We start from the raw sequence: 26151 nt of genomic DNA, 5'->3' as shown, positions 1-26151 counted from the left end.
TTGCTATCTAAATGTGTGGGCCAAAAATGGATTTCAGCTCTATGAATTTACTGAAGAGTGGTGTATCCCACTTCTGAGATCTGAGAGTGTGAGGTTGTTGAGTAAAATAATTACAGAAAAAAATTAAAAGAATGCAATGATTGCTTCAAACTGTGCCAAAATTCAGGACTTAGCTGTAAGAGGCATGTAGATAATACATATATTCACATGGAACACAGTCTTAAATAAAATAATTGTTATGATCATTAAAAGGCTATTAATATTCAATAGGTGGGATGATTAATAAAAATATTAATAACTTTATTAATCATAAAAATCCCATGGGGAACATATTAATAAAACCTATTCACTGGTTTGAAATATTCAGTTATGGAACAGATACCTCACCAGCAGGAACAAGTAACAATTTAAACAATATGAGCAAAAATCCAGAAACAACAACAGCACTTTAAACTGTAAGGAAAAAACCAAAGGGAACATCGGCAATGAAGCCGGAGATTGCCCACAAGGTGGGGGGGAACTCCAGAATTCCCTAGGGCAACAGACCTTTAATAGTAGATGCTTATAAAAATCAGATTTTGTGATTACTCACTGATTGTGGTATCCCACAGCACGCATGGGAATTTAAACAAAACCAAAATGGCGTCAACCATGTGGAAGTTGCAGGAGCAGTTTCACTTTCTGTTGGTGTCTGCAGCTTGTCACTGAGACACATTCAGGATTTATCCCTGAAACCTTTGTAGCTGAAAGCCTTGAAGAGGTTCTTCTGCTGCCTTTCTTCACAGAAGTGCTTGTTCCTTCTTCCAATAAAACAAAACTGTCCCGGGGACTCAGCTCCTCCTGGGGTTTGCCTCTTGACCCGGCACGATGCGTCTGTCTGTTCTTGGGCTTTACAACATTAAGACAGCGAGGGGTCTTTGCAGTCAGGTCTGGGTAAACTGAAACACAGTTCGGCTTCCAAGCGAGGCTTGTGCTTTCTCCCAGAGCTTGGACAATGGCAAGGCAAGGCTCTGGCTCTTTGGGCTGGTACTTACAGATTTCCTGAGACAATAATGGCCAGTGACAACACAGACTGAGGGATAAAACCCTGACACTGTAACCTATAGAAAGGGCTTTCTCCAAACGTGGCCACAGGCACACACACCTGGCCCACTTGGGCTCCAGGACATGTTCAGACAAGCCTGGGCAATGTGGCCATTTTCCTGAAAAACCAGACCTGCTGGCTCCTTCCCCATTGTCTGGTTCAGAGCATTTTTGAGGTGTTTTGTCCCCTTCAAGACAACAATACAGATTACCAGAAGCTGACATCCTTCCTGCCATTGGTGTTAACATTTGAGGAAACTCTCATATGATTCTTCCTCCTTCCCACTCTCCATCTTTCCAGGAGCAGTAAATTTATCTGGCGTAATAATAAAGTGAAGACACTCACGTAATTCTGCATCAAGTCTGGATGGTTTCTTTCAATGCCATCGTCCAGGATGGTGACCACAACGTTCTTTCCAGTGTAACCTCTTCTCCAAGCACCTACTATATTCATATCTGATTGGCAATGATGAGTGTTATCACTGCAGTGCTGAGGAGAGAAAAAGATATAAAGTTGTTAGATGTTGCAGAAAAATAAGCCATGTAGGGCTGAGACATTATCCTACTTACAGGAACATTACCATTTAAATCAGCCTGAGGGTATTGATTTGAACAACTATACAAAATCAATACCTTAATTCAGGCAGAAAACAGTTTTAAAATAAATGACAAATCAAATTAAAAATACTAGTCCTGCTTGTTTCTCTGATTTCTCCTCATGCTAAGCCAACAGAAAAGTGTCTGAATCACTGAAAGCCATCGGTAAAGCAAAGTAAACATTCCTGCCTGTTAGGCATGCTCATTTGAAATGTACATTTGAATTATTTGAATATTTTTTAACAAAAAATGAACCATATGTGGATTAAAGTAGCCTGTACAGAAATGGTCATGGGAAAAAAACAACAACCTGCTTTTGGGGCTTACATGCTGTAAAAATTCTTGACGAAATCTCTGAAAACTAACCCAGATTCATTTCCATCTGCAAAAGAAGGCGTTTGGCAGGTTTTGTGCAACATCAGCAGGAGAAGAGCAGCAGTTAAGAACCTGTAACCAAAACAACACCCTGAAAAACTTGCAGCTTAGTGTCAGATGAACTGTAGATCGATTGAGAGCAGTGTAGAGTACAGGCAAGCAATTTCGGTGCGGTGGAGAAAGGAGAAACATTAAAATTGAAAGCCTATTTCTTGGAATGAATGCACTCAGCACATGTGAAGAAATCTGGCTTGCCATGGCAATGGGGCATGACCCCTGGGTATTCGTATGCCCCATTAGCAACTCTCTAACCCACTGAAGAGCCCTCCCCTGTAAAACTAATTAAATGAGCCCCTTAGTAGTACTGCTTTCCTCCAGCTCCTGCAGGCCCAGACAGAGCTAGCAGGGGGAGGAAAAAAAAAAAGGAAAAAAAAGAAAATTAAAAGGTGAGTGCATTGAAAGGGGGGAAAAAAAAAAAAAGATGGGTAAAACAGAAATTAAAAAAGGAACTTACATCATAACAACAGTGGCCACACCCAGAGGCTCCACCTCACTTCCTGCCTCCACCACCTTATACACCCACCTCAGCCTCATGTTCTGGCACGCTACCATTTGTAAGCAATATAAATACATTCAGAGGGATGCAGTCTGCCTCCACTTAGTCCACCCCACTCTGCCCAAATGTAAGCACAATGAAGAACTGTTAACCACACTGTGCACAAATTGACATCTGAGAACTACTACATTGTAATTTTCCTTCCCCTTTTTCTACGTTTATTGTCCTGCACTGTCATTCACAAACCAGAGAATTAAAGAATGGTCATTTTCTATTATTAAGCACAGTGGTCATTTTCTATTATTAAGCACATTTATATTGTTAAGGATTTTATATATATATATGTACAGGTATACAGTTTCTCTCATGGTCTTTTCCTTGTCTTTAAAAGACTTGAAAGACTTCAGGGAGTAGTTCTAGGCAATGTATAGGGTAGGGTTAATGCTTTTGTTCTTTATATTGCTTGGGAATGCTTGTGTTGCTGGCTTTATGAAATGAATTACAGTCTAAACTTGCCATCTGTACACTGAATGCAATGAGGTACATAAGAGGCTTTCTAACAGGGGAGATCAAAAGCATGTAATGTTTCTAGATGCCTTTGCATTTTTCAGAAGTGTTACTGCATTAAGCATGAAAAAATACCTGCAAAAGCTATTAATATCATCATTTGCATTTTGCTGATGTGAAGAGAAGGAGACAAAAAGGTGGAAGCACCAGCCTCCAGAACGGAGTAAACCCAAGAGAGAGCTGCAATGGGCAATCAGGATTTCTGATTCTGGCCTCCAGTCAAATTTACTGGACCATTACACTGGCCCTTTGTACCCTCTTCTCTGAAATGCCAAATGACCCTTTGGCTGCTTTGCTGACTGTCTTGTACACTCTTCTTAAGGGATGAGCTCATTGTTTTGCTTCCATGACAGTCAAATCACCCAGATTGAGCAAGCATATGGGTTTTTAATTCCCATTCCCCTGCAAGCTCTTTGGCTCTCTGACAGAAGGTCACTGCTTTTCCCTTTAATAATGTTGTCACAATCTGTTGCCCTCACCTTACCAGAACTGCTTCTGTGGTGGTGGCTGAAGCAGGCTAATTCTTCAGCTGCTTTGCTACATGCATGCAGGCAAACACAAGACAGGAGATATCTCTTGATATACCATGTTCTCTCTTTCTCTCCACAGACGTATCAGGACAAATTGATATTCAAATAATCTTGCTGTGCTCCAACACTGGGCAGAAAGCTAGTCTAAACAAAATCTTTTTGCATACAAGAAATTTGAAGAGTGAAGTAGGCATAACTGTGTACTGATGTGGAGCCTTGAATCACAGCATGTGTACCACACTGATACAAAATGTAAAGGCAGCAAAGAGATATCCAAACAGCTGAATGGTTCAGTTCTTATGCTTATAACATATAACTTATTCTCAAGTCCTATTAAAATATCATGTTTTTATTTCACCTTTCTTCCTTACTCTTCTTCCCCCTCTCAATTCTTTATTCTCTTCCCATTCCTAGCTTTGTTTTTCTCTTTGCACCCTGTCTTTCACCACTTAAATTCCAGTGTTCTTTGGTTCAGTATCTGATCTCAGATTCAGTTGCTTATTATTTCAATCTCACATCACACCTTTCCCCAGAATAATGTCTGATTTTATCCAAAATAATAAAATTCTGTACTCTTCTCTGAAAACAGTCACATGAGGCTTTTATTAAGAATACGGCAAATCTTGGAGTACAATTAATCTTCAAACACTATATAATACAGCATAGATGCACTGTTCCACATTGAACATCATCTAAGCCATTATCTAAACAAGCTTGGTGATACAAAACTGGGAGTGGTGGCTGACACAACAGAAGGCTGTGCTGTCATACAGTGTGATCTGGACAGGCTGGAGAGATGGGCAGAGTAACCATATGAAATTCAACAACAGCAAGTGCACCTAGGGAGGAATAACCCTATGTATCAGTACAAGTTGGAGGCTGATCCGCTGCAAAACAGCTCTGCAGAAAAAGGCATAGGAGTCCTGGTGGACAGCAGGATGACCATGAGCCAGCAATGTGTCCTGGGATGCATTAAGAAAGTGGCAAGTAGGTCCTCTACTTTGCCCTGGTGAGGCCTCACCTGCAGTACACTCTCCACCTCTGTGCTCCTCAGTACAAGAAGGACCAGGAATAGCTTCAGAAGGCACAGCAAAGGTCTGCAAAGAACAGCTGTCTTACAAAGAACTGCTGAGGGACTTGGGGCTTTTTGGCCTGGAGAAGACTGAGGGAGGAATCTTAACGACGCCTGTAAACTTCAAGAATGGGTTGTCAGGAGGATGAGGCCAGACTTTTTTCAGTGGTGCCCAGCAACAGGATAAGAGGCAATGGGCACAAACTTGAACACAGGAAGTTCCATCTAAATATGAGGAGGAATGTTGAGTATGGTGGAACACCGGAAAAGGCTACCCAGGGAGTTGATAGAGTGTATGTATCTGGAGTCATTCCAAGCCTATCTGGATGCTGTCCTGTGCAATCTGATGTAGGTGAATCTGCTCAGGAAGCTTGGACTCAATTTTATCTCCAGAGGTCCCTTTTAGCCCTTACCATTCTGTGATCTGTGGGTTATTACTTGGTTTTACCTCCACTCTTTTCTGCCCCTTTAAATTCCACTTTCCTACAAAAACATTTCTTTTAAAGATTTTTCACTACTGGGTCCCATCCCATAATTTTTCTTTAACCCTGTGCTGCTTCTTTAGCACCTATCCAAATTATATTATCAGTTTCTTAGCAGGTAACTGCTTTCCAGCTAGTTTGGAAGCAGTTTCAATTTACAGTGTTACTAAAATAAAAAATAATAAAGCATATGTCATGATAATGAAAAATAAAGTGATCCAGAGTAAATGAAGTTTATATCACTGAGCAAATAATGAATTTTATAGTACATCTTCAATCTATTTTCCTGTTCTTTCTTCCTAGAATAAAACCAAAGTTTGTCATGATGACGGAATAGAATAGAATAGAATAGAATAGAATAGAATAGAATAGAATAGACCGGGTTGGAAGAGACCTTCAAGATCATCGTGTCCAACCCCTCAACCAATCCAACCCACCTAAACAACTAACCCACGGCACCAAGCACCCCATCAAGTCTCCTCCTGAAAACCTCCAATGATGGCGATGCCCATTTCAATGGGCAATCACTCTCTCTGTATAAAACTTCTTCTTAATATCCAACCTAAGCCTCCCCTGGTGCAGCCTGAGACTGTTTTCAGTATCAGATATGGGACTGAATTCTCTGAGCTATTTTGAGAAATTCTCTCTAAATATTGCTATGCATAGTAATTCTAAGCTTTAGCAGGAGCAGGCATACAATACAAATACCAATTTATCTCAAATATAAGATTTTTTTGCATTAAATACTATCAGGAGAAGAGGCTTTCTAAAACCTGTGCCTGTATCAAGAGGGGTTGGTCTCTTCTCCCAGGTAACCAGCACCAGAACAAGAGGACACCATCTCAAGCTGTGTCAGGGGAGGTTTAGGCTGAATGTTAGGAAGAAGTTCTTCATAGAAAGAGTGATTGGCCATTGGAGTGGGCTGCCCAGGGAGGTAGTGGTCACCTTCACTGGAGGTGTTTAGGAAGAGACTGTATGGGATGCTTGGTGCCATGGTTTAGTTGATTAGATAGTGTTGGATGATAGGTTGGACTTGATGATCTCAAGGGTCTTTTCCAACCTGGTTAATTCTATTAGATTCCATTCGATTCTATTCGATTCCACTCCAAGAGAATACCATATTAAATATTTAACACCAATTTATTGTTTATGTAACTTTGGAGCATTAGTTAATTTATTTCAAAGATGAATTTGTTTCTTAAGCTTTATTGATTCTTCAAGTTAAACAAAGATACACTTAGAGGCCAACAAGAACAATCACAGACACACATTATTTTATGTCTGTTTAAGCCATGAAAGAGAACAGGAAATCAATATGAAAGGTTTCTTGTATTCATAGGACTACCTGATAGCTGTAGTGAGACAAGAATAATTTATAAGACTATATATAAGGGGTTTTGTAGTGAAAAATAAGGAGTTTATAAATCTTATTATTTGGCTGTGATTACATAGCTATTCTTTCCAAAACTAAAACAATTCATAGTATGATAAATTTGTATTCAAGACAATTCTACCACTAGCAACATTAGTTGTTTTTTGTAACATGCGTGCTGGCTTAAACATGAGTTGAGTTTAGGGAAGCCCCACAGAATGATAACAGCCTTCTTAGGAGCATGACCTGCAAATAGTGAAGTTGCTCTCCTAGCTGCCAAGTTTCAAAACCTGCAAACTGCCTCTAATAACACCTCTTCTTTCTACACAGGGCATGACTAGTGCCTCCATTTGAGGATGTCTGCCTCTAGTCCTGTTTCTTCACTATGTGGCAGTAACATCAGAGAACCCTTCAAGGTAAGGACAGCAATGTAGCTAAGAATGCCTTATGGCTATTGTGCATGTTCTCTTAATGTCACTAAGACGCAAATACAAAAAGTGGCATTCAAATGAACTGCAGAAAGCTCCTCACACTAAAGGCAGCTAGAGTATGTCCACTTTGCCCTGGATGCACGGCATATTACAGACCTGGTACATCTTGTGTATCTTAGCCCACATGTCAAGAAGTAGGCATCAATGTATGGACAGATTTCTCCCAGGAAGTGTTGACCCCTGATTCAGAACATCTTTGGGAGTCAGTAAGAGAGGGGAGAAAAGAAGTAATTTGCACAGTCTGTGGCTACTATATACATGGAAGAAATGGCCTCCAGTTGTACCAGGAGAGGCTTAGATTAGAATTTAGAAAATTATTTTTACTGAAAGAATGGTCAGGTGTTGTAATACCCCCAGGTTTGTGATGGAATCACCACCCTTGGATATGTTCAAAACATGCAGACATGGCACTTCAGGACACAGTTTAATGGCCACAGTGGTGCTAGTTTGACTCAGTTGGACTCAATTATCTTAAAGGTCTTTTCCAACTGAAACAGTTCTATGATTCTATGACACATTGTTCTGGAAATGTTGGTGTGAGGGCATGAGCTGGGAACTGATTAAGGATGGACCAGGAAACTAATTTTTCTAAGGACATTATGAACTTCTTGTAATGAGAACTTGTGAGGAAACAGCTGAAGAGATATTGGCACTGAATGCTCATGCCCAGATTTTAGGGACTGCTGCACTACTGCAGTCTTTTTTGCTCTATGTTGTGGCCTGATCCCTCTGATCCATGAGGCAATGGCCTAGTGACATCACATGTTAATGGTGGGATGCCCTGTGAGGTGAAAGAAGGAGAAAGGGACAATGAGAGGGAGGGATGTGAGACAACAGGACTTGTATCAGAAAGATAGATGCCCCTACTCCTTCTCAAGGGACAAAAATGGATAGGCAAACCAGGGCACATACAGGTCAGAATATGACTGACCCATATTCCATTACTAGTAATAGAGAAGAGTTTTTGCCCTGTTTTCTTGAAGGCATGTGGAGTTCCTGAAGCTGGACTTACTTTGCAGTGCCTTTATTTCAGCAATAAATGTCTAAGTTACTTGATACCTAGAAGCCTTTTCGTTAAGACCCATAAAAAGCCATCAGGTTATTGTACCCTTGGATCCATTATTTGCTTGATTGGTATGTCAGAGGAGATTATAACTTCCCAGAGGACAAACATTTAGCTCATAAAACTATTCTGTTGAGACAGAAGTGTAAAATTCACTCCATACTCTCCTTAGCCTTACAGAAATGTTTAATCTAACACTGAAATGCATGCTGTGAAAATTCATTAACAGTACAGGATCAGATGAAGATGAATGGCTGCTATTTTAGTTTGCCTATAGGGAAGAAAGTGCCATAGGCACGAATGGGCTTTTCACTATTTGAACATGCCATGGTTGATGAACACAAGGCCTACTGTGCATTGTAAGAGAAACTGGGGAAGATAAGGCCAAACCACTAGAGGGAGTGGCTAGTTATATTTTGCAGATGAGATCATCTGGCAGAAATGAGAGAACTGGCCCAGATAGATCTAGGGAGGCCTGGGAAGTAAAAGCAAAGGCTATTCAAGAACAAAACAAAAATTTTGCATAAGACAAAAAAGTAACAGTTACTCACTGCTGTCACCAGAAATTTGACTCAGCTGATTAAGTACTAAAATCCTCCTGCAATCATGAAGGTTAGTATAGAGACACATGACACAGCTGTGCATGAAAGACTGGAGAAAACAGGCAATGAATGTAAAAATGTGAACATCACCATGGATCTTAAAGGAAATCTCAGAAAGGTGTTAGGATTCAAGCTATCCCAGAAAATACAGATACTGCAGAAAGGTTCTGGAGAAGTTATATATATTTGCAAACACCTTTCATGGAGAATGAGACAGAGAACAAGGGCTGTGGAGCTTTCTATTAACAAGACTTCAATGGACTTGCAGAGCTGATGTTAAAATAAGTCACACAGCACTGAAGACACCTAGACACTGTGTGGACTGCAGCGCTACTGTAAAGGAACTTTGCTCTGTTGCAAATAAAGTATCTGAATATGACAAACTGATCTGAGGACAATAGAGGAAAGTATTCCTGTAGACAGATACATATGCAGCCTTGGTATAAGAGATTTCTGTGCACATCAGACTTGAAAATGTAATTTGTCTAATCAGGATTACGAAGAAATTACATTCCTGACTGTCAGGCTTATACAGACTGTGCATAGGGCAGTCTCCACTTTGAAATGACACACATTCATGGTAACTGCCTTGACATTTGCAGATATCTTTAAAGAACAGGAGATCGGCAGATGAGACACCCAGAGAAAGTATTAAAGAAAGCTACAGAGTATTGTCAGAAGGGAAAGCCATATGCAATTACAAGTAAACTAAAGGTAAGATTTCTTAAGTTTATGATTGTTAAGTTTGTTCTTTGAAGGCATTACAATGGCTAAACAGACACAGTTATACTCACTTTCAGGAAACACCATTTAGCATGTGCAATTATTAAGTCTCAAATCTTAAGAGTCTACAAAGCTTCCTTGCAGTTCAGGAAAGCCAAAATTAAATTCTCCTATGGCACACTCTTAAATCTGATGACAGAAATTAATGGAGTGAAAAGTAATGATGGCAATAGAAACAGTGATCTGGACCATTTATAAACATGAACTTATTTAAGTGGTGTGCTGGAATTCCAAGACCTAGATATATACAAAATTATGCATATAAGACAAAGTGCAAGATATAAAGTGAAAGAAAGTGCCTGGAAACACAGTAATGATGAAAGAAATTTAAGACTTAAGGATTCTTTGATAGTTAAGCAGAGAAAAGCAAGAAAAGTGGGTTAACACACTTTTTAAAAAATAACAGCAACTCCTGGAATTATACATGCCTGTGTCTAGTAGTGGTTTCAAAAAGGATACTCTTGGAAAATAAAGTGTCCTTCCTGCCTGGTTTTTTGAACCAAGCACTGGAAGCACACTTTCCAGTGATTCTTAACAAGATTAAATAACTTACTTTATCTAAGAAAGAGTAAAGATATCACAGAATCACCAAGGTTGGAAGAGACCTTCCCTGTATATCAGGGAGTCACTAGATGCCATTGAGATGGAGATTAGGGATGATCGGGTTGAGTGCTTGTGGGTAAGAATTAGAGGGAAGACCATCAGGGCAGACATCCTGGTTGGAATCTGTTATAGACTACCCAACTAGGAAGCAGATGTTGATGAAGTATTCCATAGGCAGCTTAAGGCTGTCTCAAGGTCTCCTGACCTTGTTCGCATGGGTGACTTCAACCTGCCTGACATCTGCTGGGATCTCAACACAGCAGAGAGGAGACAGTTTAGGAGGTTCTTAGAGTGCATGGAGGTCAGCTTCTTATCCCAGGTGCTGCGTGAGCCTACCAGGGGTAAGGCTCTGCTTGACCTCCTCTTCACCAACAGGGAAGGGCCGGTGGGTGATGTGGTGGTCGGAGGCTGTTTAGGGGCCAGGGACCATGAGATAATTGAATTTTCGGTATTTGGTCAATCTAAAAGGGGCAGCAAGAAGACCTCCACTCTGGACTTCCGGAGGGCAGACTCCAGGTTACTCAAGAAACTAACTCAGAGGGTTCCTTGGGATAACGCCCTTAAAAATAAAGGGGTCCAGGAGGGCTGGACCTGCTTCAAGGAAGAATTGTTGAAGGAGCAGGGACAGGTTATGCCAATGTGCTGGAAGATGAGCCGCTGGGGCAGACAGCCAGCCTGGTTGGGTAATAAACTTCTAAAAGAACTAAGGGAAAAAAAGAGGGTGTATCATCTTTGGAAGAAAGGTGAGGCAACCTACAGAATGTTTAAAGATGTTGCCAAATCATGCAGGAAGAAAATTCGGGAGGCAAAAGCACAATTGGAGCTTAAACTGGCCTCTGCTGTGAAGGACAACAAAAAGTCTTTCTATAAATACATTAATATAAGAGGAAGGGCAAGGACAACCTCCACTCCTTGGTGGACATGGAGGGAAATGTTGTATCAAAAGATGAGGAAAAGGCAGAGGTACTTAACACCTTCTTTGCCTCAATTTTTACTAGCAGGACAGAATGTCTTCCAGACAGCTGGCCTGCAGAGCTGGCAGAAGGAGCCAGGGAGCAACACAGTTTCCCTATGTTCCATGAGCAGGTTATTAGAACTCTCCTCAGCAGCTTGGATCCCCACAAGTCCATGGGACCAGATGGGATCCATCCTAGGGTGCTGAGAGAACTGGCAGATGAGCTGGCCAAGCCACTCTCCATCATTTTTCAGCAATCCTGGCTCACTGGAGAGGTCCCAGAAGACTGGAAGCTGGCCAACGTGGTACCCATCCACAAGAAGGGCCGGTTGGATGAGCCAGGGAATTACAGGCCTGTCAGCCTGACCTCAGTGCCAGGCAAGATTATGGAACAGGTCACCCTGAATGCAATCACAAAACACTTACAGGATGGCCAAGGGATCAGGCCTAGCCAGCATGCATTTAGGAAGGGCAGGTTGTGCCTAACCAACCTGATCTCCTTCTATGATCAGGTGACCCATCTGGTGGATGTGGGGAGGCCTGTGGATGTAGTCTACCTGGACCTCAGCAAGGCCTTTGAAACTGTCCCCCATAGCAAACTCCTAGCCAAGGTGTCAGCCCATGGCTTGGATGGGAGCACACTGCATTGGGTTAGGAACTGGCTGGAGGACCGAGCCCAGAGAGTGGTGGTGAATGGTGCCACATCCAGCTGGCAGCCAGTCACTAGTGGTGTGCCCCAGGGATCAGTACTGGGCCCTGTGCTCTTTAACATCTTTATTGATGAGCTGGACGAGGGCATTGAGTCCATCATCAGTAAACTTGCTGACGACACCAAGCTGGGGGCAGGAGTTGATCTGCTGGAGGGTAGAGAGGCTCTGCAGAGGGACCTTGACAGGGTGGACAGATGGGCAGAATCCAACGGCATGAGATTGAACACATCCAAGTGTCAGGTTCTGCACATTGGCCACAGCAAGCCCATGCAGAGCTACAAGCTGGGGTCAGAGTGGCTGGAGAGCAGTCAGGCAGAGAGGGACCTGGGGGTACTGGTCCATGGTAGGCTGAACATGAGCCTGCAGTGTGCCCAGGCAGCCAAGAGGGCCAATGGCATCCTGGCCTGCATCAGGAACAGTGTGGCCAGCAGGAGCAGGGAGGTCATTCTGCCCCTGTACACTGCACTGGTTAGGCCGCACCTCGAGTACTGCGTCCAGTTCTGGGCCCCTCAGTTTAGGAAGGATGTTGACTTGCTGGAACGAGTCCAGAGAAGAGCAACAAAGTTGGTGAGGGGTTTGGAACATAAGTCCTACGAGGAGAGGCTGAGGGAGCTGGGGTTGCTTAGCCTGGAGAAGAGGAGACTCAGGGGTGACCTTATAACTCTCTACAACTATCTGAAGGGAGGTTGTAGACAGACGGATGTTGGTCTCTTCTCCCAGGCGGCCAGTACCAGAACAAGAGGACACAGTCTCAGGCTGCGCCAGGAGGAGGTTCAGGCTAGATGTTAGGAAAAAGTTCTATACAGAAAGAATGATTGCCCATTGGAATGGGCTGCCTGGGGAGGTGGTGGAGTCGCCATCATTGGAGGTTTTCAGGAGAAGACTTGATGGGGTGCTTGGTGCCGTGGGTTAGATGTTTGGGTGGTGTTGGATTGGTTGATGGGTTGGACGCGATGATCTTGAAGGTCTCTTCCAACCTGGTTTATTCTATGTATTCTGTGTATTCTATGTATCATACAATTCTTTACCACATCTGTGAAATACATCAACAAAGGCAGTTCATGTATACCTCCCTGTCAGGAACTACACAGAAGCATCAGTAAGAAGTATGATCTTGGAGAAATAAACCTTTTTCCTAACATTCAGCTGCCTTCAAGTACTCTAAGAGGGAGTTTCATTCTCTGCAGCTATGTGCTGCTTTAACTATAACCAAATCCTGAGTAACTCCCTTCTAAACATACACAGAAACAATAGTTAACTTAAATATAACACAAATAAATATGCAAAGCAATAATGGCAGAAGAGAACTGACTTGGAACATTCAAATGAGGTGATGTTCTATTTTTTTTCTCCCCATTTGACTTTTCCTTTAGGAGTGGGTGTATGGCCATTTAGACTGGGTGCCTCCAAAAAAAAAGTCACAGACTAGAGACCTCCAGTGTCTAGAGTGCCCAGCCCAGTGGGTGGACACAGGAAATAGTGTATTTCCACACATAAATCCTACACCTTTATAAATCTGACTACAAAGTTATTGTCTCTCTCTTTCTTCCCTCTCTGCTATGGTGGGAGAGAGAGGCTCTCTTGCCCAGGTGAGAGGTCTGAAGCACAAGCCCTGTGAGGGGAGGCTGAGGGAGCTGGGGGTTCAGCCTGGAGAAGAGGAGGCTCAGGGAAGACCTTATTTCTCTCTACAACTACCTGAAAGGAGGTTGTAGCCAGATGGAGTATGGTCTCTTATCCCAGACAACCAGCACCAGAACAAGAATACACAGTCTCAAGCTGCACAAGGGGAAGTTTAGGCTGGAGGTGAGGAGAAAGTTCTTGCCAGAAAGAGTAACAGGCCATTGGAATGTGCTGCCGAGGGAGGTGGTGGAGTCCATGTCCCTGGAGGTGTTCAAAAAAGGATTGGATGTAGCACTTGGAACCATGGTTTAGTTGTCATGAGGTGTTAGGTATTAGGCAATAGGTTGGACTTGATTATCTCTGAGGTCTTTTCCAACCTGGTTGATTCTGTGATTCTTATCTGGTAACCATGGAGGAGTATCCCAGGCCTCTTTGGCCTGAGTAACATTTTTTCCCTGCACAATCTTGGTCTGTTCAGGCCTAATGCCAGGGTAAAAGGAGACTGGGGGGGGCAGTTCAGGCCTGGCCAGCCTGAAACCAGCCTAGCAATGGCAGGAAAGAGAGAGACCTCAGTTTTCTTGTTGAACCACGCGCAGGGAGAAAAGAAGTGTTGCATTTTTGAACTGGTGTAAAGGAATTTCTGTGTTAAGATTAGACTGGGGATTTCTCTGAACTTTACATACTTTACTAGGCTCACCACTATGTTTTTCAGTTTTTGCAGTGTATTAATCACTTCTCCATTTAAACTTTCCATTACTATCCAATCCATTTGTGTGAGCATTATTCTTTTGCCCCTTTTGGAGTAATAAAGCAATCTGTCCCACTCTATACTAGGCCAGGGTGACAAGAAATTTTGGAAGAAGTTTCTGTCATTTCTGGAACAAAAATCAAGATTTTGTAATTGATTAGCATCTCTTTGCATAGATATGGATTAGTTTAGAACAGAAAAATAAAAGTTTAGGTGGTTCCTTTTATATTTGTATGAAGTTCTTTTAAGGAAACAAAAGGTTTCTATAAAAAGCAAGAAGAAAGCTGATTTTGTTTTTATAACCTTGGTGCTCTATAACATACAATTTTTTTTATTGATTCAACTGAATATCCATTTCAGAGTCTTGTAATAGACACTCTGGCAAATATCTCTACAGATCTAGGGCTAGACATAGAATAATCCACAAAACCAATTAGAAAGTAATTACTATACAATAACAGGCTTCTTTAAACACAATTTTTGGCCAATCTGCAGCTAATTAATGTTGGTTTGGAGGACACTGGAAAAATCAACAAAACTTTGAAGTACCTGCTGAAATCTAGCCTTGATCTCCAAAACATTTAGGTGGATGCCTAATTCTACTGAGGTGCACAACACCTGATCATATGCTTTCATACTTTGTTGCAGAGCACCTCACTAACACCACACTTTCTTATTAAAGACTTACCTTTCTTTCTTATGAACCACCAAAACAGCTTGGTTTTTTTTTTCCCATTCAGCCCTTCCTCTTCATTAACCTGTCATCCTTTGAGTTACGGATATCAGAACTTAGCACAGATACAAAGGGCAAAACAAGAATCTAGGCAAGAACTTTTCACTTCACAATAAATATTTTGAATGTTCTAGAATTTTCTCTTTGCATCTCCTGCAAAACCAACACATGAATCAAACTTGATGCAGTGTGACGCAATCACAGGGATGATGTAGAAAGGACAAATGGAGGAAACCTGCTCAGTGCTGTCTCTGTACGCTTTATTTTTAATTTGCACTTTCCTATTTGAATCAATTTCCTAGTAGCATGTCTATTCACAACTGCCTAGAAGAAAATATGGTGGTAACAGAAGTATTTCCTTTAAACTAAGTACATATACAAACATGTAAATTGTTCCTGTCCTTCCCCATACAATATAACTGTATCAGGAAACCTTTGCTGCTCAGTGCCTACCTGGAGGCAACATTTATCGTAACTTCTGTTTCATTCACAGTCACACTTACATGTGTAACTTCTACCTATTAAATGGCTAAAAGAGATCTATGTCTCAGCCTTAGGTTCATTTTTCCTACTAGATTGTGGGATGAAATCTTATGCGCAAGTCTTTTAAGTGTTGAGACAATGCAACATTTTCTAGGGCTTGCCAAAGTAACGAACCAAGCTTACAGAGTGAGTTTGGCCACCCCTGTAGGGTCATTCGTACTGAATTAGTTCTCAGAATGTTTTGGTGGGAATAGTTTACAGAAGGTGTAACATGGTTTCAGGCTATAAGCACATTTGAAGTTCCAAACAAGATCAAAGCTGCTCCACACACTATGGTCAATACCTGAAACTTTTAAATACTGGAGAAGCAGCAGCCAGACATAGTGAAAGCAGACCACATTCCCTAATGAGAGTTGGTTTAAATGACAAGAACCCTTCAAAAATTTGTTCTCTCTAATTGTGCATTATCGTTCCACTTTCCTGTTAAGCAAAAAATGGGTCAGTGTTCGTATGCATTTAGGCAAACACATTTGAAGAGCAGACATAATGTGGAAAAACGCTTTCACTTTCACAATACTTTTAGCCTCTCATGTAGCAGTGCGTCACCAATCTAGAGTCTGCGCAGACAGAAACTTCACAAGACAATATTGTAAAAAGGAAAACTGTGTGAGGGTAGCAAATACACCTAATAAGGAAAGCAAAACTGCAAGAGTAGAGTCCCTAAACTGCGGGTCAAGATTCTCCACAGAATTGAAAAATCTAGCTTCTAACTGTTGTCACACAGTGACACTGTGACACACGGAGCCTCAAGATTATCTTCATTGCCTTGGGGAAGTTCAGGTGATGACTCCGAAGGCTACAAGAACTCAGTGGTTTTTTTTCCAGAATCATGTTTCCTCTACACAGACTAACTCCTTACCAAGATGTAAGGAAGGCCTTTAATACTGCTTCAATAGGCTGTGTTAATTCTCCTATCCATTTCATGTAGATGGGGACCTGGTTAATCAATGTATCTCAGTGTTGCAGCAATTGGGATCATATAAAGCCCATTCAAACACCACATCTGAAAGTTTGCACTTAACAAATTTTCCTCAACAGCCTATTTCAACTGGACCAGGAGATTTTTAAAGGAAAAAAGGCCTCCTAAATCAATATTGAACTTGGATGGGAAAGAGTACATGGAAGATGAACAAAGGAGAAGTTATTCAACCTTTGTTACTTCTGAAACATTTTTCTTTGCTTAGCTTGTCTTTATTTTGTTCTAGATGAGATTTCTAGCTCCCAAATGTAATCTTGTAACCAGGAGATGATATTCCTAAAACCCAAAACACTACCTCCCAAACAGTAGTTTACTCTCTATTACAAACCTATCCAAAAGACACAGAAGAGGAAACCCCCAACATGTACTTGTTCAGTCTTTCATGTGTATTTGTATCTACTTTTCCTTAGGCTTCTGTGCTTATACTACTTCAGTTTAATATAATTTTCAATTGCTTTCAAAGCTGAAGATAACTTGCTTTGTTCTGTTAGGATTTCACAGGAAAACAGATAAAGTAAGTGCAATTATATACTTAAATGGCATGCTTCACATAATGACTAAGGGACTTGAATACAATAGAAAGACAAAAGTGGTATCATTGCTTTAAAAGATTGGCACTTGCACATCTTGGAGCTGCCAGAGGCTCTATTTTACTCGGCACATTTCTCCCCTCTGGTCACCATGCATTTCTGTTGTTTGATGGAAAGGAGGTTATTTTCAAAGAGACAGCTTTTTATTTTTTTGCAGAGTTTATAATCTTCGTGGCAATAGATGTTGCCTATATTGTTCCACACCTTGCAAATGTCCTATTTTCAAAAAACACCATTCTTCATGTCTTTGAGGAGATTTAGGACTTGTGCTGATAGGGTCTCCTGTACACAAGGGCTGAGTGTAAAATGATTGTTTTACTTAGGTTAATTTTAATCAAAATCATATTTAAAAGAGACTTTGGAATTAGAAGTAGCTACAAGCACTGCAAAGGATACACTGCATCTAATGAATTAGTGCAGAACACACTCCATCCTCACAGCATTTGCTTCTGTTGGTTGACTTGGGATCTTTCTTTCTTTAGTTTTTTGGTTTTGTTGCGTGGGTTTTGTAAATGTGTTTGAAAAAGGAGCACAATTCAGGTCAATAAAGGGTCAGTGAAACTGGTACTCTGCACACTGACAATTTTAGTCACATTTGCTCATCTGATACACAGAAAGACAGAGGACAGATACAAGAACCAGGAAAGCTGGAGTTTTGATGTCCCCATTCCCATGGTATCCTATTGTCATATGGCAGCTGTCTTCAGTAAAGAGGGGCATAATGATATTGAAAGACTGGTACAAAACCTAACATATTAGAGCTAAATAGCAGTTCTCTGATTTCTCCTTTGCAAAGGACCACAGTGTCCTTAGTACAGAACAGTTAGGAAATTGCCTTATGTAAGTTCAACACTAATTTCCGCTCCCTGACTGGTGTGGTGAAGGCATATTATGCCCAGAGTTATGACCCAGATATTGAAACTTGTCTCAGCATGTGGACACATCCCCCCTCTTTTCATGAGGGGAACAAAAGCTGAGGTATTATCCAGGCAGCACAAACAACTGCATGTACCATTGCATGGGATGCTTGTGCTACTACCAAGTATGGGCATAATTCTAGCTTCACACCTTCTATAGGCTGAAGCCAGTTGTTTACAAGAGTGCCCATTGGCCAAATCTAGCCTCAAGAAACCTATAAGTATTACCCCAACTTGTAAATACGTTGCCCTGTTTCTCTTTGTCCTCTCTCCTTGCTTGAGCAAGCAGAGCTCATTGCCTATGGCTATACCACCCTGAGTATCTGCAGAGGAGGGACATTCACTGAAAGCCTAAGAAGCTTCAGTGTTATATTGCCAGTCTTACCAGTCAGAAGAGTCTGCCATACCTTCAAGAGGACTGGACCCCTGAGGATAAGATTGCCCAGTTGTCAGGGAAGGGACTTCGCCGAGTCTGGCTATCCAATCATCTGCCTCAGCCTTAAGCAGCAGGACTATCACTTAACCACATGGCCGTGTGACCCTGCCATTGCAGGAGAGAGCAGTTACCACTTCCACCGCTCCGTGCCCTGTGAACCTCAGGGAAGTCTAGAGCACCTATTCGTGCCCCATGCTCCAAAGCTGGGACCACTCCGATAGGGTCCCGCCCGCTCCTTTGAGCCAAGCAAAGGGGAAGCTGCCGCTCCAGGCAGCTGCGCTTCCTCCCCGGGGCCACTCTCACCAGCCCCGATGGTCATCGCCATGAGGGCTGAACCTGTCTCAGGACCAGCCCTACCGGCCCTGCTGGGCCGACCCCACAGGACCACTCCCTGCCATCCGGAGGGAGTTGTTTGAGTCCAAGCGAACCTGTCTACATTCCATTCCTTCTCCACTGCTGCAGGAGGGAGAAGGTTGCCTCCACTGTCGCCATCCAGACCAGCCTAGGAGTCAGCACAGTGACAGCAGTCTGCCAGAACCTAACCTTGCTACAAAGGACACAGTGTATCTTCCACATGCTTTCCACTCACTAACATTCAGTTAAAAGCACCAGCGTCTAGCAGCAGATTTCTAGTTCAAGCCCCTAACACATTGTAATTCTTTGTATATAGTTAAGCAGCTGCCAGTGTCCCGTCGAGTCGCCACCTGGTGGACAAGCGGTAGCATTGCACCTGTCGTTATAGTAACAGAAAGTAATTCTGTAAATATTCTAATTTACAGCATTTCTGGGATGTATTTCACAATCGTGCACTAGAATATGTATAAAAATTAGTGATTCATTGGTCGTTGACAATTTTAATAATTAATAACAATGTTTATATCATTCATATTTCATATTCATAAATTAATAACCTCTTCATCACAACGGAGAAGCAATATTTTGTCAGACATTTACGTAAGTCTCCTGTGTATAGGAGCTTGGTTCTCATGAGGGGAAAGTGAATATGTCACACCAGCTCATTCCTTAACAATCAGACCACCAGACAGTATTGCACAACAAAATAAATTGGTTGGCTACTTTAATATTACTTGATTTATTTTTTTTTTTTAAATCTGAGAAGTGTGCAGCCAACTAAGCAGTTGCTCTTGAATACTGCTCTTAGAAAGTAATGATGGGAAAACTCCTTCTCTTTTGAAAAGAGGTGTACTTCCAGAAGATCATGTGCCTCTGTATATACATGAATATTTTTTCCGTCAGAAGTCCTAAGAAATAAAAAATATACCAAAATGTGCCTTACTGTGGCACACTTTACAGTTGTTAATATGAGTAATTTTATATCCCTTTACATTCTATGTAATTTATTGTTAGCTTTTTATTTTGAACTAAAGCTAAAGGCAGATATTTATTATTTCTGCCTCATCAGAAATTCATTAAGGACTTTGTGGCACTACAACTGTTATTAATTACAGAAACTACTCAGAAAAAGGCAGTTCAGAAAAAACAGTATTATATACAAATGATCTTTCACAAGGAGCATTACATGTACCTGCAATTTCTTAATGTGACTCAGATGTTGCCCCCCAAAAAATTTCCATTTTAGAAAAAGTCTAGAAATATAAAAGTGAATACATAGAATACATAGAATAAACCAGGTTGGAAGAGACCTTCAAGATCATCGCGTCCAACCCATCAACCAATCCAACACCGCCCAAGCAACTAACCCACGGCACCAAGCACCCTGTCAAGTCTTCTCCTAAAAACCTCCAGTGATGGCGACTCCACCACCTCCCCAGGCAGCCCATTCCAATGTGCAATCACTCTTTCTGTATAGAACTTTTTTCTAACATCCAGCCTGAACCTCCCCTGGCGCAGCCTGAGACTGTGTCCTCTTGTTCTGGTACTGCTTGCCTGGGAGAAGAGACCAACATCCGTCTGTCTACAACCTCCCTTCAGGTAGTTGTAGAGAGTAATAAGGTCACCCCTGAGTCTCCTCTTCTCCAGGCTAAGCAACCCCAGCTCCCTCAGCCTCTCCTCGTAGGGCTTATGTTCCAAACCCCTCACCAACTTTGTTGCTCTTCTCTGGACTCATTCCAGCAAGTCAACATCCTTCCTAAACTGAGGGGCCCAGAACTGGACACAGTACTCAAGGTGCGGCCTAACCAGTGCAGTGTACAGGGGCAGAATGACCTCCCTGCTCCTGCTGGCCACACTGTTCCTGATGCAAAGTGGTTACTATCCCTCTGAAAATAAAATCACTGTACTAAATAGGCAGAAGAATGTATGCTATTTCTGTATGATTTACTTCCAAGTCTTTGAGACTTAGGAAAATCTCTCCTAAAGTAAGGATGGAGAGGGACCTCGACCGACTGGACAGATGGGCAGAGTCTAATGGCATGGCATTCAACAAGTCCAAGTGCCGGTTGCTGCACTTTGGCCACAGCAACCCCATGCAGAGATACAGGCTGGGGTCAGAGTGGCTGGAGAGCTCCAAACAGAGAGGGACCTGGGGTTGCTGATTGACAGCTGACTAAACATGAGCCAGCAGTGTGCCCAGGGGGCCAAGAGGGCCAATGGCATCCTGGCCTGCATTAGGAATAGTGTGGCCAGCAGGAGCAGGGAGGTCATTGTGCCCCTGTACTCTGCATTGGTTAGGCCACACCTTGAGTCCTGTGTCCAGTTCTGGGCCCCTCAGTTTAAGAAAGACATCGAGACACTTGAACGTGTCCAGAGAAGGGGCAACAAGGCTGGTGAGAGACCTTAAGCACAAGCCCTGTGAGGAGAGGCTGAGGGAGCTGGGATTATTTAGCCTGGAGAGGAGAAGGGTCAGAGGTGACCTCATTGCCCTCTACAACTATCTGAAAGGTGGTTGTAGCCAGGAAGGGGTTGGTCTCTTCTCCCAGGCAACCAGCACCGGAACAGGGGGACACAGTCTCAAGCTGTGCCAGGAGAGGTTTAGACTCGAAGTGAGGAGAAAGTTCTTCACTGAGCGAGTCATTCGTCATTGGAATGGGCTGCCCAGGGAGGTGGTGGAATCACCATCCCTGGAGGTGTTCAAGAGGAGATTGGATGTGGCACTTGGTGCCATGGTCTAGTCGTGAGGTCTGTCGAGACAGGTTGGACTCGATGATCCTTGGGGTCTACTCCAACCTTAGTTATACTGTGATACTGTGAAATTATTTCAGTATTGATTTCTTCTTGGTCCAGTGAAAATGGTGGCACAAACCCTGAACACTGCTGGCTTTTCAGCAGATAACAATAGGATACAGAGTTTTGGTTACTTAAAGTATGCTGTTGTCTTCCAGTAAGAAATTAATTTAGGCCAAATTGTGTATTACCTGATCTGATGTTACCAATTCTATCTTTTTCACAGTGAGGAGGTGTGTTTCCAGAGACAGATTTGCAAGAAAACATTTTGGCAAGCACTTTGTTTCTTTCCAGCTGCATTTCCACTGAAGTTAAGTCACAGATCATCTTCTAAACTTTCTAAAAGACCAAATTTCTCAAACTTCTCATGAAATAAAAACCACAAATAAATGAAAGTGCAAGCAATGACAAAATGAAGCTACAAAATATGCAAAACACAAGCATGCCACACCACCTCAGAAAGAACAATGATTTGGCTTCTACTGCACAGACGGAAAGGGAGAGAGAATGATTCTTGTGTGACCATTTGACACTGTGCCTTTAAGAACAAACACTGCTGGAACACACTGGCTAAATGTTTTCGGTACTAGAACCAAAACATTCTGATATTCTAAACGAATTTCATTGGTGGGTAGACAAAATGCAACTTTAGCTGTGGAGCAGTTGGAATTTTTTTTTTTTTTTCCCTCAGTTCAGTTTGGTTTGGGAGTTGGGGGAGTTTGGGTGATCAGCCTGTTCTCCCTGCCTGCTTCTTCTGCAAACTGCTGGAGCTGGCCTTCAGATAAGCAAAAACTAATCCTGCATGGGCTTTTGAAGCTTACTAACAACTCTTTTCCTTAGTAACTTGCCTTTCTCTCTCTCTAACCCTTTTTTGGGGAAAAAGGGAGGTAGGGGGGGAGAGAGGGGGTTCCAAGGAGGGGATCCCTCCCTCAGGGAGGGATTTTTGTTGTGTTATTTCTCTTTGCTGTGTATTTCTGTGTATATATTGTAAATACCTGTATATATTGTGTTATATATAACCTGCTTTCCATATATGCTTGTAAATATATAGCTTGCTCTTCGACTGGGCTAGTTGTGGTTTCTTACTCTGTGGAGGAGGGAGAGCTAAGCCCTCTCTCAACCTACCACATTATTGGCTGCCCAACTCGGGGCTTGGTGATAAATTAGCTTGATTTATTGCTTGCTTGAGTTGGACGAGCAAACATGAAGGTGTTTTGGCTTTTAGGGCGTCTGCTCTTCTCAGTCTTTGGTGTATTGATCTACAAGTATTGCCTGGGTATGATTAGTGATCAGATAGGTAAATATATAATGCAAAAATTGTAGTTGTGGTTTAAGTACAAGATTCAGCTCCTATATGATCGGTGCCTGGAATTCTTTTTGGTCAGGAGATACAGAAATGTTACATCTACTACTCTCCCTATTGAGATAAAGGAGTTTAAGATTCCAGTCGGTGAAAGGGTAATTTTGAGTGATGGCTGGGATCCAAAGCTGATTTTCTCGATGTGTGTAGTCCTGCTGCTGGTGATAAGTAATGTGTATTTGCTAGTAGCACTGTACCGGGAGAAAAAAGTGTCTAAGGCATGTTTTGTTATTAAATGGAGGGTTAAGAGACGAAAACACCACCCTGGCTCTGTTTCAGAAACATCCAGTGAGGATGATAATGGAGAATCTGTGTCAGTTAAAGATAAATCTAAAAAGTCAATCAGGAAGGCAGCTTTGAACGGCAGTGTTCTTAATTCTGGCAAGCAGCCAGGGGCTGCAGCAGCCCCAAACATGACGGCTCCCGTGTCCCCGTTAGCCACCATTAACGAGGCAAAGTCATTTCCTCCTTCTTCCATGGCAGGAGCGGAAGCGTCCTTCAAAGCAGCTAATCTGTCTCAAAGCTTATCAGCTTCTGATAAGGCAGCTGGAAACCCAAACACAGCTCCAGTAAAGCAAGTAGCAGTTTTAACAACAAGGAGGGGTAAGCCTAAAGCTGATTCAGGAGCTGATGGGGATGCACAGCAAGGTTCTTCTGCTGGGGAGGAAGAGAAAATTTGTCTTAAAAATATAGCTGAGCTATTGAGATCATCAGAGGATCGAGATGCATCTCTTGGTAGGACAGCAGCTAGTGGTGGTGCTTCTCAAGCTTAAAGGGATCCTTGAGAGAGTGACAGAAAGGTTGTTTGGACAACAAGTTGAGGAAGAGGAGGCAAAGGAAGAAGAACAAGGAGATGACATAAGCGACTGCTCTTCACCCCGTGAGGAATCGCGAAATGTGCGTAAAGACTATCTCAGAGCAGATAAGGAGCCAGTTCTCACTTGGCTTGGTAGATGTTATGATACAGGTGCTCCAGCTCTAATGGTTGCAGACAAGTCAGCAGCTCAGCTAGGAACTCTCTCGAAGGATAATGGAATAGATAGACATCTAGGCAAGGCTCTCGGTAAGCTTAATCTGTGGATATGCCTTTTAATGGCAGTTCTCATGAGATACCCTTCCCGAGATGATCTTCCATGGAATCCTAAGCCCTGGACTACCATAGATGAGGGAATTAAGCGTCTGAGAGTATTTGCTGTTAGAGAGATACTCTATGGTGAACATGAATCTCTGAATCCTGATGATGTTCCTGTAGGAAACGGTCTTGCTAAAATGCTCATCAAGCTTGCTCCTTCTAATTATGCAAACATTCTGGCAAGCAGAATTGTAGCAAGAAATTATGGTAGAGCTCCTCCTACGGTTGGCCAATTCACTGATCAACTGAGACAATTGGATGATAGCATGACATGTGTTTCTTTGGTTTCAGCCATTGAAACTCTGTCTGGAAAACTGGAGAATTGCATGGAAGAGCTGAAGGATGAATTTAAAAACACCATATCCAAATTGGCACAAAGAGATAATTCCAATTCTTCCTCCAGGTGGATACAGGTTTCATCTGTGAGGAATAGACATCCTCCAAGGAGGTCATTCCAAAACAGACCAAACCAAATCAGACCACCAAGGTGTGGTGGTTTGAAAGGAAAGGCTCTGCTTTCCCTCCCCCACTGAGAAAGAGACCATGGCTAAACCCAGTCGGAGAAATGAGATTATATTTTACAAGGAAACAGATCAGATGTAACACAACAAACACAGGTATTTTACAATATATACAGGAATATACAGCCAATGAACTCAACCAGAAACCAGACCCCCCACAGAGGGGACTTCCCCTGTGCCCCCTTCACCCCCCTACCTCCCTTCTCCCCCAAAAGAGGTAGAAGAAGAGACAAGGACAGTTAACAGGGCAGGAAAAGAATAAAGGCCTTGCACAGGGAGTTAGTATCTTATCTTAGTTGGCCAGAATCCCAGAAGCAGATCCAGCCGAAAGGGACAGCGAAGGAAGGAAGACTGAGAGAAAGTTCCCAACTCCCCTGGGTCCAATCTCTCCTCCCACAATCCTACCAATGAAATTCGTTTAGAATACCAAAATATTTTACAAACATTTAGCCAGTGTGCCCCTTCCTTAAAGGCACAGCGTCAAACGGCCACACAAGGCAATCACGTAGGACTATTTGGATTACTCTGCGTGATCAGTTTGGTGAGAACATGAACAGATGGGATGGGCAACCAACTTCTAATCTTTTCAGGAGGCTGAGGGAACTGCAAAGTGGCAGAACCCAAGGTAGCAATACCAGAAGGGTAGCTGTTACTTCTACAGTTCCCCAGGACAACTCTAGTAGCTCCAACAGTGGCTCCAGTTCTAACACTGCACAGTGTGCTCATTGCACCTGTGGACATGTTCCCCATAACTAGGGGTGCCCTGCCTCCTGCCAGGGGGAGGAGAGGGGTAATAGAGATAACAGAATCTATTGGGATATGTACATCCAGTGGCCTGGCACTTCACAGTTTCAGAAGTACAGGGCCTTGGTTGACACAGGAGCTCAGTGCACCATATTGCCATCAAATTATCAGGGATCAGAGTCTATAACTATTCTGGGAGTCACTGGTGGATCTCAAGAGTTAAGTAAGGTGGAGGTTAATATAAGCTTAACTGGTAAACAATGGAAGAAGCATACAGTTGTGACCGGACCTGATGCACCTTGTATTTTGGGAATTGATTTTCTGAGAGAAGGGCGTTTCAAGGACCCTAAAGGTTACAAATGGGCTTTTGGAGTAGCTTCTGTAGAAATTGATGGACAAAAGCTGAAACTGTCTGCTAGACCTGAACTTTCTGATGAATCTGCAGTTGTGGGACAGCACAAGATTCAGGACATTAAGTTGCCGGTTGCTTCTCAGACTGTGCATCACAGACAATACAGAACCAACCGTGACTCTTTGTTGCCCATTCAGAATCTGATTCGTCAGTTGGAGAGTCAGAAAGTCATCAGCAAAACTCATTCACCTTTCAACAGTCCGGTGTGGCCTGTGCGAAAGCCAAATGGAGACTGGCGTCTGACAGTGGACTACCGAGCCCTGAATGAAGTAACTCCGCCTATGAGTGCAGCAGTACCAGACATGATGGAACTCCAGTATGAGCTGGAATCCAAAGAGGCCAAATGGTATGCTACCATAGACATTGCTAATGCCTTCTTCTCTATTCCCATAGCAGAGGAATGCAGGCCTCAGTTTGCTTTCACCTGGAGA

The 26151-nt window shown here is 42.6% G+C and overlaps 1 protein-coding gene across 2 annotated transcripts in view; it reads right to left on the bottom strand.

Annotated features, from left to right (window-relative positions):
- The window catches only part of PCSK5 (proprotein convertase subtilisin/kexin type 5), a 292051-nt gene that overhangs the window by 210932 nt on the left and 54968 nt on the right, over positions 1-26151 (bottom strand). For both annotated transcript variants that reach the window (XM_054178077.1, XM_054178076.1), the window contains exon 4: positions 1430-1573. In XM_054178077.1, the coding sequence (XP_054034052.1) occupies positions 1430-1573 (144 nt within the window). The remainder of the gene's footprint in view (positions 1-1429; positions 1574-26151) is intronic.

The sequence above is a fragment of the Dryobates pubescens genome, chromosome Z (genome assembly GCF_014839835.1).
Source record: "Dryobates pubescens isolate bDryPub1 chromosome Z, bDryPub1.pri, whole genome shotgun sequence".
NCBI classification, from domain to species: Eukaryota; Metazoa; Chordata; class Aves; order Piciformes; family Picidae; genus Dryobates; species Dryobates pubescens.
This window is presented reverse-complemented; position numbering and strand designations above follow the sequence as displayed.